At 41.7% G+C, this 15596-nt stretch overlaps 1 protein-coding gene across 1 annotated transcript in view; it reads right to left on the reverse strand.

Moving 5' to 3' along the window:
• Positions 1-15596, reverse strand: part of PRKDC (protein kinase, DNA-activated, catalytic subunit) — a 2064551-nt gene that overhangs the window by 634836 nt on the left and 1414119 nt on the right. Inside the window, 6 exon segments of the mRNA XM_053715028.1 lie at positions 1778-1927; positions 2011-2138; positions 2309-2420; positions 13610-13741; positions 14519-14670; positions 15235-15378. Coding sequence (XP_053571003.1) covers positions 1778-1927; positions 2011-2138; positions 2309-2420; positions 13610-13741; positions 14519-14670; positions 15235-15378 — 818 coding nt within the window.

Raw genomic sequence — 15596 nt, forward strand, 5'->3', positions numbered from 1 at the left:
CATTTCTGACAGAGAGTTGCACCAATAGGTAGCTGCTCCCGCAACCACAGCTGCAGGTTGAAAAATGAACCCTGTGTGCTGAAACATTTTTCTTAACAGTGTTTCTAATTTGTTATCCATGGGTTCCTTAAATAATGAAATATCCTCAAGCTGGATAGTGGTATGTTTAGCGAGCGTGGAGATAGCTCCATCCACTTTAGGGACAGATACCCACAATTCTAGCTGAGAATCTGGAACCGGGAACAAATTTTTAAACGAAGAAGAAGGGGAGAAAGACGAACCCAGTCTCTCCCACTCATTCTTAATAATATTTGCCATGTTTATGGGAACTGGGAAAGTCGAGGGCACTACCCTGTCCTCATAAACTTTATCAAGCTTAGGAATAGAAGGTTCCTCCGGTAACTTTGGGTTCCAGAACCTATAGAGTCGCTAACACCTCTTTTAACAAAAAGCGTAAGTTCTCCATCCTAAACCTAAAGTCTGGTTCCTCCGCAGCCAGAGGTTTAGAGACCGCAGATTCCGACCCAGAGAGAGAGTCCTCCGAAGTATCGGAATCCGCAGCATCAGCGCATAATCTAGTCTTAGATACATCCATCGGAGAAGAAGACCCCTGGGAAGGATAGCAATGTTTAACCTTTCGCTTGCGCTTGGCCTGGCAAAGTAAAGCACTAATGACCACAGATACCGCAGTTTGTAACTGTTCAGCAAAATCGGGCAGCAACATGGCCCCTCCCACAGGAGTATTAGAAGTGCACTCGGGAGCTGCATGTGTAATCGGAGATGAATGTAGGGAACGCACCACACAGGACGGGGACCCCTCAGAGGTGGACGGCTCAGTGGTACTAAACAACTTGTTTCTTTTAGATATCACTATTTTATCGAGGCATGTGGAACATAGTTGAGTAGGCGGGTATACCAAAGCCTCCTCACAATAAACAAAGGCATTAGTCCTCCATAGCTTGCACCTTTAATAAGGACTATAGAAAAGATTAAATGGCACCTTTATACTCCCAATGGCCGGGGCACTCACCACCTCCTATGACCCAGGCCCACAGAGAACTAATTTTTGCCTCCTGCAACTGACGGTCAGGAAAAGGAAGAGAAAGAAGCCACACCCGGTCACATGGAGTACTGTGCAGGACCGCACCTGCAAACCAAGAAGAAGTGCGCCAACTGAAACAGGCTGCGCAGTAATCAAAGGAAGGAAAAGCCTGACTGTTCCACATTGCCAGAGCCACATCTCACACATGTCGCAGCAAAAAACACAATAAAGCAATCATGTATACATCCCCCCTGTTCAATAATCACCTTCCGGAGATATTAACCTTTGTTTCTATACAGATAAAGGAATCACACTGTGACGCTGTCTTCTTGCGTTATCATTACAGATATAAAAAATGAAACAATCTTAACAGAATCAACACTGTGGAACAGGAACACGGCCTCTCAAGTTTGACAGTGTGTAGCATCGCTCCTGACATGGACTTGAGTGAAGAAAGCAGGCATTGAAACTTGTCAACACCGATTGCTTAAGGAGCTCTTAATACGAGTCTGGATGGCTTCGCAGAAAGACTCTCCCTGCATCTCCAAAAAGGCAAATAATGACTGGGGGATGAGGGGAGTGGGGGAGGTATTCAAGCCTTTGGCTGGGGTGTCTTTGCCTCCTCCTGGTGGCCAGGTTCTGTATTTCCCACAAGTAATGAATGAAGCAGTGGACTCTCCTCGTATTAGATGGAAATGTAATCGTTCACAACTTATGCCAAATAAATGTACTCACCTGTTGTTCATGACCTGTTTGAAATCCTTATTCTTTAACTCAACAAATAGGTCAGGTATGTCCTCAGCTCTATACATTATTATTTCCAGGCACTGGGTTTTAAGAATTCCATGAAGTTTAGGCATTAAGAAGAGAACAACAGTCATAAACCTAAAAACAAACAAACAAACAACTAACAGCAAATCAGATATGAAACCAAAAGAATGTGGTAGAAAAATAAGAAATAACTGTACCTGTCTGCAAATGGTGGATAGTTCTTCACTATTTTGTTCAAACACATAATAAATTTGTCTTCTTTATTAGTGCTTTGATGCCGTTTTAGTTCCTTTACTACGTATCCAAACACTGCACCATCTGATGCCTTAAGTGTAAAAAAATACAAAAACATTTTTGACAAAATGAGGGCAAATAAACGTTTTAGGTCACACAAACATGTTAGCCGGTGCACTTCATGTTATTAGTTTATACCCTAGTGCAGCAACCAACAAAAAACTGTGTTTTTATTTATAAACACTAAAAGTATCAACTCACCTTTTCTTTTTCAGCAATGTATCTCAGAACGAGTCCCAGGACTTCAGCAGCTGCAATGTAAACTTCCTTGAATCTTACAAATCCGAGATTATGGGTTAACGCTAGAAAGTACCTATGAAAATAATGATATCAAGTGACATTTTGTTAAAGATAATAAAGTTAAAATTTGCCATGATCACCATAGTCTGTCCTGAGATACATTAAGTTGAAGTTGTTACATTTTTGTTATACCATATTTCACTGTGCTCTGACAAGAACAAAATAAATGTATTGTGAAAACAAACCTGAACCTAAATTTCCATAGTAATCCCACTCAAACAGTGAATCATATTCTGATAAAAACATTGCAAAGGACATTCACAGGATTTTTTTTATCTACACCTGAAGAAAAAACTGCAGAAAAAAAACTGACATTTAAATGTTTTTTTTTCTATTAAACTTCCTGAGGACGGAAGGGAGCATACTAATAGTTGTAGTTCATTACTGCACCTTTTGTATTGGGACCACAGAGTGTTGCACTATAGTTTGCAGAATGCACGCAGTGCAAAGTGGAGGGGAGTGAGCTCTCAGGCAGCTTGGATTATGGCCATATTCATAGTCATCAAATTTGCTTCATTATCTTGTTATCCTTTGATGAAGGAGCAAAAACACAGTACCAAGAGCAAACTGAACTCTGAGCCAATGCAGGAGGTATATATGTGCAGCAACCAATTTGCAGTTAGCTCCAAGTAGTGCATTGCTGTTCCTCAGCCTACCTAGGTATTCACTTTAACAATGAATCAAGAGAGAGAAGCAATTTAGATAAAATAATTCAATTGGAAAGATTTTAAACATTTCATGATCTATCTGAATCATGAATAAAACATTTTGGGTTTGTCACTTTAAACTATGCACCATGACCTCCAAATTAAAGGGCCACTGTAAGTAACTATTTTCTATGCCTGTTACTAACTAACGACCCCAAATACGCTTTTTATCAATAGCATTTCATTAACATATCTCTACCATATATCAGAAATCTTGTCTGCAAATTTAATTGTTTTCCAAACCTACTCCATGGGTATCCTTTGCTCTGTACCAATCCGTTTACAATACCTAGGTTTCAAAATGGCGCTTTAAACACAAAGTTATTGGTTTAAGTATTTTGAACACTCAGTGCTGAAAATAGTGGGCAGGATAACGTGACATCATCGGCGAATAAAAGATATAACTTTTAGAACGTTATGAAACTTCGTTTTGGAGAAAATATAGGTCAGTAGGTTTTAATTAATGGTTATTAACTTTAATATGTTAGTTGTTTAGCTTAAAAATTATAACAGAAAGTAATCCTTTAAGTAGTTATATGTATTGTCAGACCCTCAACACCACGAAATAAGGCAGGATAACAGCTAAGGCAGGTATGGCACAAAGTAGGCACATAGAGGCACATAGACCTGCAGAACTTTCTTTTTAAAAGCAGCCTCAAAAGATGGAAATGTGTCAAAATGGTCTAATTTGGTAAATGCATGTAAAAATTACCAAGTAGCTGCCTTAGACGTTTGTAGAATGGAAGCTTCATTCCTGAAAGCCCGAGAGGTTGCATCTGCTCTAATAGTGCGAGTAGTAATTCGCTATGGGGGAGACTTTTTCATCAATATGTAGTGTTTGTGAATTAAAGCCTTAAGACAAGCAGCTAAAGTAATTGCTGTAGCTTTCTCTCTATTGAAGCTCTGAAAACATCAAAGTTGTAAAAAAGTCCCTATCATTTTTAGGAGCTGTAAAGAAAGAAGGAACCCCAATTTTCTGATTAATATTATACAAAGATACCCCTTTAGGAAGGAAAGTTGGTTTTCAACACTGCCTTGTCCTAAAAAAAAATCAGGTAAGGGGAATCAAAGAATAGAGTAGAAAGTTAAGACACTCTTCTGGCTGAGGAAACAAGCAAGATAAAAATAACTTTCAAAGATAAAAACTGAATATCAACCACCATGCATAGGCTCAAAAGGTTGAGCCTGAAGACCTCCCAAAACCAGGTTAAGATTCCATGAATAGAAGCTGGTCTGAAAACCGCTCTTATCCTGACCAAGGCAAGAGACCGATAAATCTTTTTCCAGACCATCCTGTAAAAAATGTAGTATGCAAAAAATTCAAATGAAATTCCAATGGTAACGCTTTCTTTCACACCAGAAACAGAAAAGTGATTGACATGTTTGAATAAAAGTGTCAATCACTTGATTAGAGATGCATCTCCGAGACAAAATTAGGTGTCCAATCGCTATGCTATCAAATATATAGATTTGAGTTCTTGATGAAATAAGGGACCTTGAGAAAGATGGTCCTTCCCAAGAGGAAGGTGGATTAGATCTGCATACCAAGGCCTGTGAGCCAATACCAGAAAGATGGTCCTTCCTAAGAGGAAGGTGGATTAGATCTGCATACCAAGTGAGGCAATACCAGACCAATCAGTATTGCAGACTATTATCCCTGTTTTATCTTGGCTATTACCCTGTATAGCAACACAAAAGGAGGAAACATGTAACGCTGATTGAACAACCAGGGAGTAATTAAAGCATCTATGAGAGTCTCCTGTGGTTCCCAATATCTTGCACAATACTGGGTAGCTTGTGATTCAAACAAGATCTATGTCTGGCAAACCCTAACGACAATTTGGTTAAATACCTCTGATTCAGAAAGTCTGCTTCTCAGTTGTCTACACTAGGGATGTGGATTGCTGAAATCATGCAATGAGGGTGTTTTTCATTGATAAGGTACTTCAATGTGCAAGCTGATAATTGATGTATGCCACCACTGTGACATTGTCTGATAGGAACTACAGAAATGATTCCTGTCAAAATAAGGACCAGATTTGGAGAGTCCTGAAGATTGTGCAGAGTTCCAAGATGATTGGTAACATTGTATTCCAAGGAGACCAAACTTCTTACCCACTTTATGACCCCCAGACTGTACCTAAGTCAAAAAACAAACATTCGTGGTGATCACCACCCATGTTGGATGGAGAAGAGGCCCCTAAAGAAGAGATAGGTGAGTCTGACATCATGTTAGGGACTGACTTGTTTTAAAGTCTAGGGAAATCATCTGAGAAAGATCCGTGTAATCTCTGTTCCACTGCTGCAACATTTTTAGTTGTAAAGGACGTAAATTAATTCTGGCATCTGAAGCAACTATCCAGAAACGTATTACTACCATGCATCGAAGGAGTGAAGAAATAGAAGTGAGCTGGAGAAGAGCACAAACCTTCTGGAACTTGAATCTGCATTTATCTGTTAGAGGCAGTTTCATTGATACTGAATCTATTATTCAGTTTCCCTGGTTTGAGGAATTAAAGAGCTCTTTTGGAGGGTTTTTTTCAACTTTGAATATGAAGGAACTGAAGAACTTTGCTTGTATGTTTAAATTGGTAGACTGATGTGCTGTGTAGCATAACTCCGGTAGATCAATTAGGGTGACTAGCGTCACTGTGCAGAAGGTCTCTCCTGAAAAGTCTGAATGGACCTTCATGCTATCACAGTCGATCGAGCCACCTTTGTAACTCCATCAGATCCGGTAAGTTCTCAGTAAGCTGTGTAGCTGGTGAAGGGAGAAACCACTTAGCTGTGTCAGACTTATCTGGGTGGTTGCAGGCCTAGCTACCAATGCAGAAACTTTATGTCCGGCTCCAGAGCTCACCGACAGAATTGCAGCCAGTATATTTTCCTGCAGCTGTAGTCCTCTAGTAAGTCTCTGATCTCTATAAAGAAGCTATTAGGGGGCTCCTCCATGTTGTCTATTTATGCAAGATAAACGGGTGCTAGATTAAAAAAAAATAAAAAAAAATATATATATATATATATATGCAAAGATTAACAAACCCCAAGAGCTCAATAAAACTTATACTACCTCACACATACTTTAGTCTAACGTATAGCCAAGGAAGTGAGGTAAAAAAAAGAAAAAAGAGCCATAAAAGGAGCAGGGGGAAAAAAAAAAATGTTTAAAAAAAAAAAATAAAATAACCCTAAGAAAATAAAAAGGGTGGGGGGCTTGTGTACTCTCACAACCATGAAATAAATGAATCTATCAGGTACGAATAAATTATGTTTTCTTTCATACAGGTGGTGGAGAGTCCACAATCCATTACTCATGGGAACTAATACCCAAGATTTGGCAGTCCACGAGTAATAACATAAAGGGAGGGATTTAAAAAACATCTTTTTTACTGAGAAAAAAATCCACAACCACAAAAAAATGTGTTTAAAAAAACCAGGCATAATCATCAGACAGAGACAATTGCCTGAAGGACCTATCTACCAAAGGCTGCTTCAGAGGAAGCAAAAACGTCAAAATAGTAAAATGTAGTAAAAGTATGCAAAGAAGACCAAGTAGCTGCCTTGAAAATTTGATCAACTGAAGCCTCATTCTTGAAAGCCCAAGAAGTGGCAACTGACCTAGTAGAATGAGCTGTAATCCTGTGTGGCGGAGGCTGACCTGCCTCCAAATAAGGCGGGAGAGCAGCCAAAGCCTTAGAGACAGCAGCGTTAATGAAAGACTTCATAGCCAAAGGAACCCCATCAGCATCATCCTGTAATGAACAAAGAGTAGGTGCATTAGTATCTAAAGAAACAGCATTAGATTGGTCAGTATGCATCAACAAATCTTAACATGAGCCACATAATTGAGCTGAAGAAGGCACTTCAGCTTTTTTATAATAAGCATACCTAATAATGGTAAGAAAGGTGTTTACAAGACTGAGTTTCTAGGGTAAATTTAGGGACAGATTCTGGCTGCTCCATAATAGCATACAGCAAAGCAATGCAATAAGCACTATAAAACCCTTTAAGAAAGCTCTTGAGGAAAGGAAACCATATACCACCACCTAAGCAACTTTAAAGAGACAATGCAGGCTAAGCCGAGCTAAGCAGTAACTAACAAATGCACGCCAAACAAATGACTGATAAAAAAGCAGAAAGTGCAGCAAAAAACCTGACGGGCGCATAACTGTAAAATGTAAACTAACCCGGCGTGCGCACAACGACGCACGGATGTGCGCTAGCTTTACAGACGGTGCACAAAACTAACCTAGAAGGCTAAGGAACGTGTGCAAACCTGACGAACGTAATCAAACGTGAGGGAGCCAGGCACGCGCAAATAGGCTGATGGGCGAAAAACAAAGCACACTAAAAAACCTGCATGCAAAGCAAAGGGAAAAGAGTAGTCTGTCCCAAGGCCATATATACATTTTTTTTTTAAACAATTTAAAAGTGCCCATAGAAAAGCTAAATGTGTGTCTACATAATAAAAATAAATTATGCATACCTGATAATTTTATTTCCATCGTGGGGAGGAGAGTCCACGGCTTCATTCATTACTTTTGGGAAATAAGAACCTGGCCACAAGGAGGAGGCAAAGACACACCAGCCAAAGGCTTAAATACCTCCCCCACTCCCCTCATCCCCCAGTCATTCTGCCAAGGGAACAAGGAACAGTAGGAGAAATATCAAGGTATAAATGGTGCCAAAAGATAATTAAATTTAGGTCCGCCCACCGGAGCTACGGGTGGGAGCCGTGGACTCTCCTCCCCACAATGGAAATAAAATTATCAGGTAAGCATAATTTATGTTTTCCATCTAAAGGGGAGGAGAGTCCACGGCTTCATTCATTACTTTTGGAAAACATATACTCAAGCTTTAGAGGACACTGAATGAAACAGAGAGGATAAAAAGGCGGTCCCTAATCCGAGGGCACCACAGCCTGTAAAACCTCTCTCCCAAAAACAGCTTCCCAGAAGCAAAAACGTCAAATTTGTAAAACTTTGTAAAAGTGTGTAAGGAGGACCAGGTAGCCGCCTTACAAATCTGCTCCATAGAGGCCTCATTCTTGAAGGCCCAAGACAAAGCCACAGCTCTAGTTGAATGAGCCGAGATCCTCTGAGGAGGCTTATGTCCCGCTGTCTCATAGGTCAAGTGAATCAAGCTACTCAATTAAAAGGACAAAGAAGTAGAAGAAGCCCTCTATGCCCCTTGCGCTTCCCAGAATACACCACAAAAAGAGATGTAGACTGTCTGAAATCCTTCGTAGCCTGAAGATAGAACTTTAAGGCCCGAACCACATCCAGATTATGAAGCAACCTCTCTTTAGAAGAAGAAGGGTTAGGACACAAAGAAGGAACAATTATTTCCTTATTGATGTTACGGTTAAACACCACCTTGGGAAGAAACCCCAAACCGGTGCGAAGAACAGCCTTATCCGCATGAAAGACCAGATAAGGAGGCTCGAATTGAAAAGCAGCTAGCTCAGGTACTCTGCGTGCCGATGCAATGGCCAACAGAAAGAGAACCTTCCAGGACAGAATATTAATGTCAATAAAATGCATAGGCTCAAACGGAACCCTCTGCAATACCTTAAGGACCAAGTTTAAGCTCCATGGGGGAGCAGACTGCCTAAAGACAGGTCTAATTCTAGACAGAGCCTGAACAAAAGATTGAATGTTAGGAAGCTCAGCGAGTCTCCTGTGCAACAAGACTGATAAAGCTAAAATCTTTCTCTTTAAGGAACTGGCAGCAAGACCCTTCTCCAAACCCTCTTGGAGAAAAGACAGAATCCTGGATACCTTCACCTTGTGCCAAGGATATCCGTGTTTCTCACAACAGGACAAGTACACACCTTATGGTAGAAACGACGAGTGACTGGCTTTTTTGCCTGAACTAGAGTGTCAATCACACTTTCAGAAAAACCTCTCTTGGCTAAGACTAAGCATTTAATCTCCGCGCAGTCAGCCTCAGAGAAACTAGATTTTTATGTTGAAAGGGACCCTATTTCAGCAGATCCCTGCAACAGGTTAACCTCCATAGCGGAGAGGATGACATCCCCACCAGATCCGCAAACCACGTCCTCCGCGGTCACGAAAGAGCAATCAGGATGGCTGAAGCTCACTCCTGCTTGATGCATGCCACTAGACGAGGTAGAAATGGTAACAGTGGAAAAATGTAATCTAGGCTGAATCCCCAAGGCACCACTAAGGCATCTATCAGCTCTGCCTGGGGATCCCTCGACCTTTATCTGTATTGGGGTAGCTTGTAGTTGAGTCTAGACGCCATGAGATCTATCTCCGGCATTCCCCATCTGAGACAAATCTCCGCAAACACTTCGGGGTGAAGAGACCATTCCCCCGGATGGAAGGATTGCCTGCTGAGAAAGTCCACTTCCCAGTTGTCCACACCTGGAATGTGGATCGCTGAGAGCGAGCAGCTGTGGGACTCCACCCACGCCCTCAGAGCATTGTAGATGGCTCGAAGTTCCTGAATATTTATCGGAAGGAGAGACCCCACCCCTGAGTCCATTTTCCTTGTGCCAATCTGGCACCCCAAACAGCTCCCCATCCTCCCAGACTCGCGTCCGTAATCACAATCTCCCAGGACGGTCTCAGGAAGGATGTCCCCAGGGACAGATGCTCCGGACGGATCCACCAAGATAGGGAGTCCCTGGTCCGAGCATCCATGGATACCCATTGTGATAGATCTGAATGATCGCCGTTTCACTGTCTCAACATGCACAATTGAAGAGGTCTAAGATGGAACCTGGAAAGGGATGACGTCTATGCTTGAAACCATGAGCCCGATCATCTCCATACACTGAGCCACCGAAGGGCTTGAGTAAGACTGAACGGCAAGACAGGTGGATGCAATCTTCCTGCGTTGTTAATCAGTGAGAAATATTTTCATGGACATAGAATCTATTATCGTGCCCAGGAACTCCACCCCGTTGCTGGGAACCAGGGAACTCTTTCCTGAGCTCATCTTCCAACCGTGAGATTGGAGCAATAAAAGAAGAGCCCTCAAATGATCCTCTGCGAGGCTGAACGACGGTGCCTTGACTTGAATGTCGTCCAAATAGGTCGCCACAGCAATGCCCCTATGTCTGGCCACTGCAAGAAGCGCCCCCAGAACCTTCGTGAAGACTCTTGGGGCCGTCGCCAGGCCGAAGGGAAGGGCCACAAACTGAAAGTGTTGGTCCAGAAACGCAAATCTTAGGAACTTGAAGTGGTCCCTGTGAATTGGAACATGAAGGTAAGCATCCTTCAAGTCTATTGTCGTCATGAACTGTCCCTCTTGAACTAGGGGCAGAATAGATCTGATCGTTTCCAACGATGGAACAGCCAGAAACTTGTTTAAACACTTTAGGTCCAGAATTGGGCAAAACGTGCCCTCCTTCTTTGGAAGCACAAAGAGATTTGAATAGTACCCTAGACCCCTTTCTGCTCGGGGTACTGGTACGATAACACCTAGAGAGGAGAGATCCCTCACACAATCTAGAAAGGCCTCTCTCTTTTCCGATCTTGAAGACAGGTTTGACAGGAGGAATCTGGCCCTGGGCAGATGGGACCTGAACCCTATCCTGTAACCCTGGGCAACAACCTCCAGAACCCAAGGGTCCTGAACGTCCTGCAACCAGGCTTCGGAGAAGAGGGACAATCTGCCCCCTACTTGGTCCGGGGCCGCCCCTTCATGCTGATTTAGTATCTGCGGGCTTCTTCTTCTGCTTGGACTTGTTCCAAGTCTAAACAGGCTTCCAAGTTCCCTTGGACTGATCCACTTTTGCAGCGGGCTGCTAGTGCTGGGCCATGTCCGCACGAAAGGTAGATCCTTTAGGCTTTGCCTTCTTATCCTGCGGTAGGAAAGCTTCCTTGCCTCCTGTAACCGTGAATATGATCGAATCCAATCCTGGACCGAACAGAATCTGTCCTTGAAAAAGCAGGGACAACAGCTTCGACTTAGAGGTCATGTCCGCAGACCAAGACTTTAGCCACAGAGCCCTGCAAGCTAAAAAGGAGAATCCTGAAACCTTTGCGTTCAGGCAAATAATTTGTATATTGTCGGCACAAATTTTCCTTAACATTGTTTCTGGGCTCTTTAAACGACAAACTATCCTCAAGAGGAATAGTCATCCGCTTTGCAAATGTAGAGATGGCACCATCCACCTTAGGGACAGTCCCCCACAGATCGAGTTGAGAGTCCGGAGTGGGGAACAGTTTCTTAAAGGAAGAAGGGGAAAAGGAAGAACCTAATCGCTCCCATTCATTCTTAATAATATTAGCCACCTTAACAGAAACCGGGAAGGTCTGAGGCACCACCCTGTCCTCGTATACCTTATCATGCTTAGGAATCGAAGGTTGCTCCGGAAGCTTCGGTTCCGGAACCTCCAGAGTAGCAAGCACTTGCTTCAGTAAAAAGCGCAAATTCTCCATCCTAAACCTAAAGTCAGGCTCTTCTGCAACCGGAGGATGAGATGACATGGACTCCGACCCAGAAGGAGCCTCCTCCAAAGAGTCAGAGTGGGCCTCGTCATTGTATAACGCCTCTGATATTTCCATAGGCGTAGACCACCCCTGGGCCAGGCTGCCATGATACGCCCTACTCTTGCGCTTAGCAGAACGTGGTAAGGCATGGATCACTTTCTATACCGTCGTTTGCAGTTAATCCACAAAATCTGACGGCCAACGAATCTCTCTCATAGGAGTAATGGTTGGAACCTGGGGCGCTGCATGTGCACTCAGAGATGAAAGCAGGGAACGCACCCCCCGGGACGGGGAGCCCTCAGAGGTGTACGGCTCAGTAGTACGCTCAGTAGTACTAGACATCTGTTTAGTTTTAAATGTCGCAACTTTATCAAGGCATGTGGAACATAGTTGAGCAGGCTGATCTACAAGAACGTCCTCACAATAAACACAGGAATGAGACTTTGTTAAAGAGGGAGTGCCCTCTAGCACCAGAGCCTCCATAGCTTTAGCTACTATTATGGATTAGACTAGCTTAAAAAACAGGCACCTTTATACTCCAATGGTCTGGGGGACTCACCACCTCCTATGACCCGGACTACAGAAACCGCTGTTGATCAACAGAGGAAGTGAAGACTCACACCCGGTCACCTGGGATGCCTCTCAGGACTGCTCCTGCACTAAGGAGAAAACGAGCCAAAATCTGCCGCGCAATTACTCCCGGAAGTCAACCTGAAGTTCCACCTTTGCCAGAGCGACATCTTGCACATAACGCAGCAATAACACAATAAACAAAATTATGTATAAACCCCCCCCCTGTTTAATAATCCCATCACTAGGAATATTAACTCTTGATTCCATAAGATAAAAAGGTGCTACTCTGTGACCCTGTCTTCTGTGTTATCATTATGTATAAAAAATGAAACGATCTTACCAGAATCAATGCCGTGGAACAGGAACACGCCCTTCAAGTGTGAAAGGTAGAAACATCACTCCTGACATGGACTTGAGAGCAGAAAGCAGGCAGCGAAACTCGTCAACGCTGATTGCTTGTGGAGCTGTTAATATCGGGATGGTTTTGCAGAAAGACTCTCCCTGCATCTCCGGACTCCAACTTTTATCCAGGCTCTCACTTAGAGGCTGACAGGACTACTTAAAACTCCAGTCCCATTCCGAAGAGTACTGCCCTCCAAAAGAGACTACACCGAATCTTCTGCACTTCTCTGCCATCCTCCTGTGACGAAAGGCAAAGAATGACTGGGGGATGAGGGGAGTGGGGGAGGTATTTAAATCTTTGGCTGGGGTGTCTTTGCCTCCTCCTGGTGGCCACGTTCTTATTTCCCAAAAGTAATGAATGAAGCCGTTGACTCTCCTCCCCTTTAGATGGAAATAAAAAATACTTACCCATAGACTCCACCATCAAACTGGCAGCAGACAGCCAAACCGTTACTGAAACATATCAGAAGAGGTTATGGAGTAGAAGTATAATGTAAATCTGTAAAGGGAGGCATAAGACACATCCCTGAGACCGATTACAGAGGGCCTATGAAGCAGGATTTCCAAAGAGGCAAAACCATTGGATCATAAACCATACCACAAATACATCTCTCTGACAAATACTGTACTGTTCTCTGAGGGGAACCGGGTCTCAAAATAGACTGAAAACTCCTTTCTCTGAAGAACATATGCACATCTTCATTCTTCAACCACCTCCAGCGGAGGAAAAGTAAAGACTAAGGTATGCGTTAGGTGGGAGGGGTTTTATAGAGCTCTTGGGGTTTGGGAATCTTTGCCTTCTCCTAGTGGTAGAGAAGTAATTCCAATGAGTAATGGATTGTGGACTCTCACCACCTGTATGAAAAAAAATATAATATTGTACTGTCCCTCTCTAATGTATTAATTAGCCTAAGAGCAAAAGTAATTACGCAATAGTTCTTTCAAACACTGAATTAGTTACTTTTATGAATAACAAGGTGTCATACAGCTTCTTCACTGTGCTAGTTTGTAACTTATATTAACAGGATGATAGAATTTCAATATTCTCTACTCACCTGTCATTGTCAATACCACATTTTGGGTCATACGGAGAAAAATTATTGGCCAGAATTAACCCCAATAACTGAATTCCTACAGAGTTGTCTTTTGTGTTAGGATCTGTACCAGAAAAACCATTGAATATTATCCTGAATAATAAAAGAAAGAGACTGATTAAAGGAGATTACTATGTTTCCATTTCATTTGCTTAAGTTACATAAACCTTACACAAAAATATAAAAAAATGAAAATAAAGAAAAAAAAATATATATACACACACATACTGGTATGTGTGTATATATATATATATATATATATCAAAAAACAAATCCCACAGTAGTTGTAAATGGCAAGCGGCACTCACTGGATTTTAAAATAAAGCTAAACAACTTTTTATTTTACAAAGACACTACTTTGTAATTTAAAAAGTTGTTTAGCTTTGTTTCAAAATCCAGTGAGTGCCGCTTCCCATTTACAAATACCATGGGATTTGTTTTTGGATGTATTTGATTAAGGTGGACACCCTGGTTGTTGACTAAAATGTAAAAGTGTCTGCCTTCTTCCAATTTTGTGTAATATATATATATATATATATATATATATATATATATATATATATATATATATATATATATATACACGGCACACATAACATATACTAGGCGGGATCAGACTGATATACTTAAAAAAAATGCTATTGGCTATATGGTTCACATTTTCAGTGTGGATTGTATGCTCTGATTTTAAATATAAATCAGTGTCATTGTGTTACCCAACTCATGTGCCAGCACTATGATATTTGGTAACATTTTCCTCATAAATACATAAATAATAATCATCACAATAAGTCCTATAATTGTTGTCTCTATGATACTGTATACTATGACTCTAAGCACACAGGCAGCAGCTATCAAGTGAAATCCAACCTGTATGGAATCGAAAGACATTCCTTCCAGCATTCAAGGAGGGTTTTAATAATTTCAAGGTTGTGCCGATATACAGCTCTTTTTTCATGAAATGCATGTGTCATCAGAAATTCAAGCAGTCGATTAGCTAGGATTTCATCTTTTGCAAGTCCCTAAAGAGAGATAAAATCTTGGAAAATTCAGAAGGTAAAGCACGGTTTGCGGCATATTATATGCAAAAGAAAATAACAAGCTAAAAAAATAAATAAAAAAAAAGAACAAAAACCCTCAACATAAGCCTGCTGTGATCATATAAGTACTAACAGTGAGGCCTGTATACCACAGCACCCATTTGCATCTGAGATGGTGTCTAACACTGGGAAAAAAAGACTTTAAACAACTAAGTACCAGGGATTTCCAAATCTATCCGTGCATACCAAAATATTAACGCCACCTTGGTACACAAACAGGACTAAAATGTGCAGTTAATTACATCCTCAATAAAAATGTGCCAATCCACAAATGATATGCTGGAGCACGCTTGAAAAGGAGACAACACACCCCAAAGCACCATTCAGTCTGCCAAAGGAAAGAGGCATAATTATGTCCAAAGTACAGGAAGAGAACTAAGAGTAATCTGATTCTGTCCATCCCTCTTTTGGGGGCTAGCTGGATTTCTGATGAGTGTATTACTGCACAACAATATTGCAAGACAAGACAATTTTATGGTTACTTACAGTCGGTGTAGCAATGCTTGACCAGGAAAGAAGGGTCACTACAGTCTCCACAACCATGTAATGTATTCCTTTGCCACCATTATTTCCAGACACAACCAGCTGTAAAATGGGGCCAATCCAAAACCTTGCATATGGACGAAAAACCTGAAACAATGTCACAAATTAAAACTAAAGATTCATTTTAACTTATTCTGCCAGTATAAACTTAAGGGGCCATTATAGTCACACAGCCGATTCAGGCAACTAGCATAGAGGCAGTTTCCTCTCAGGACCAGCAGTACTTTGTGAGACCCAAGTAGTACTTCTACTATGTGTTTAACCTTTTTTTGCGGAATTAGAAACATAGTATTGCAGGGTTGCTA

The sequence above is a fragment of the Bombina bombina genome, chromosome 5 (assembly GCF_027579735.1).
Source record: "Bombina bombina isolate aBomBom1 chromosome 5, aBomBom1.pri, whole genome shotgun sequence".
Lineage (NCBI taxonomy): Eukaryota > Metazoa > Chordata > Amphibia > Anura > Bombinatoridae > Bombina > Bombina bombina.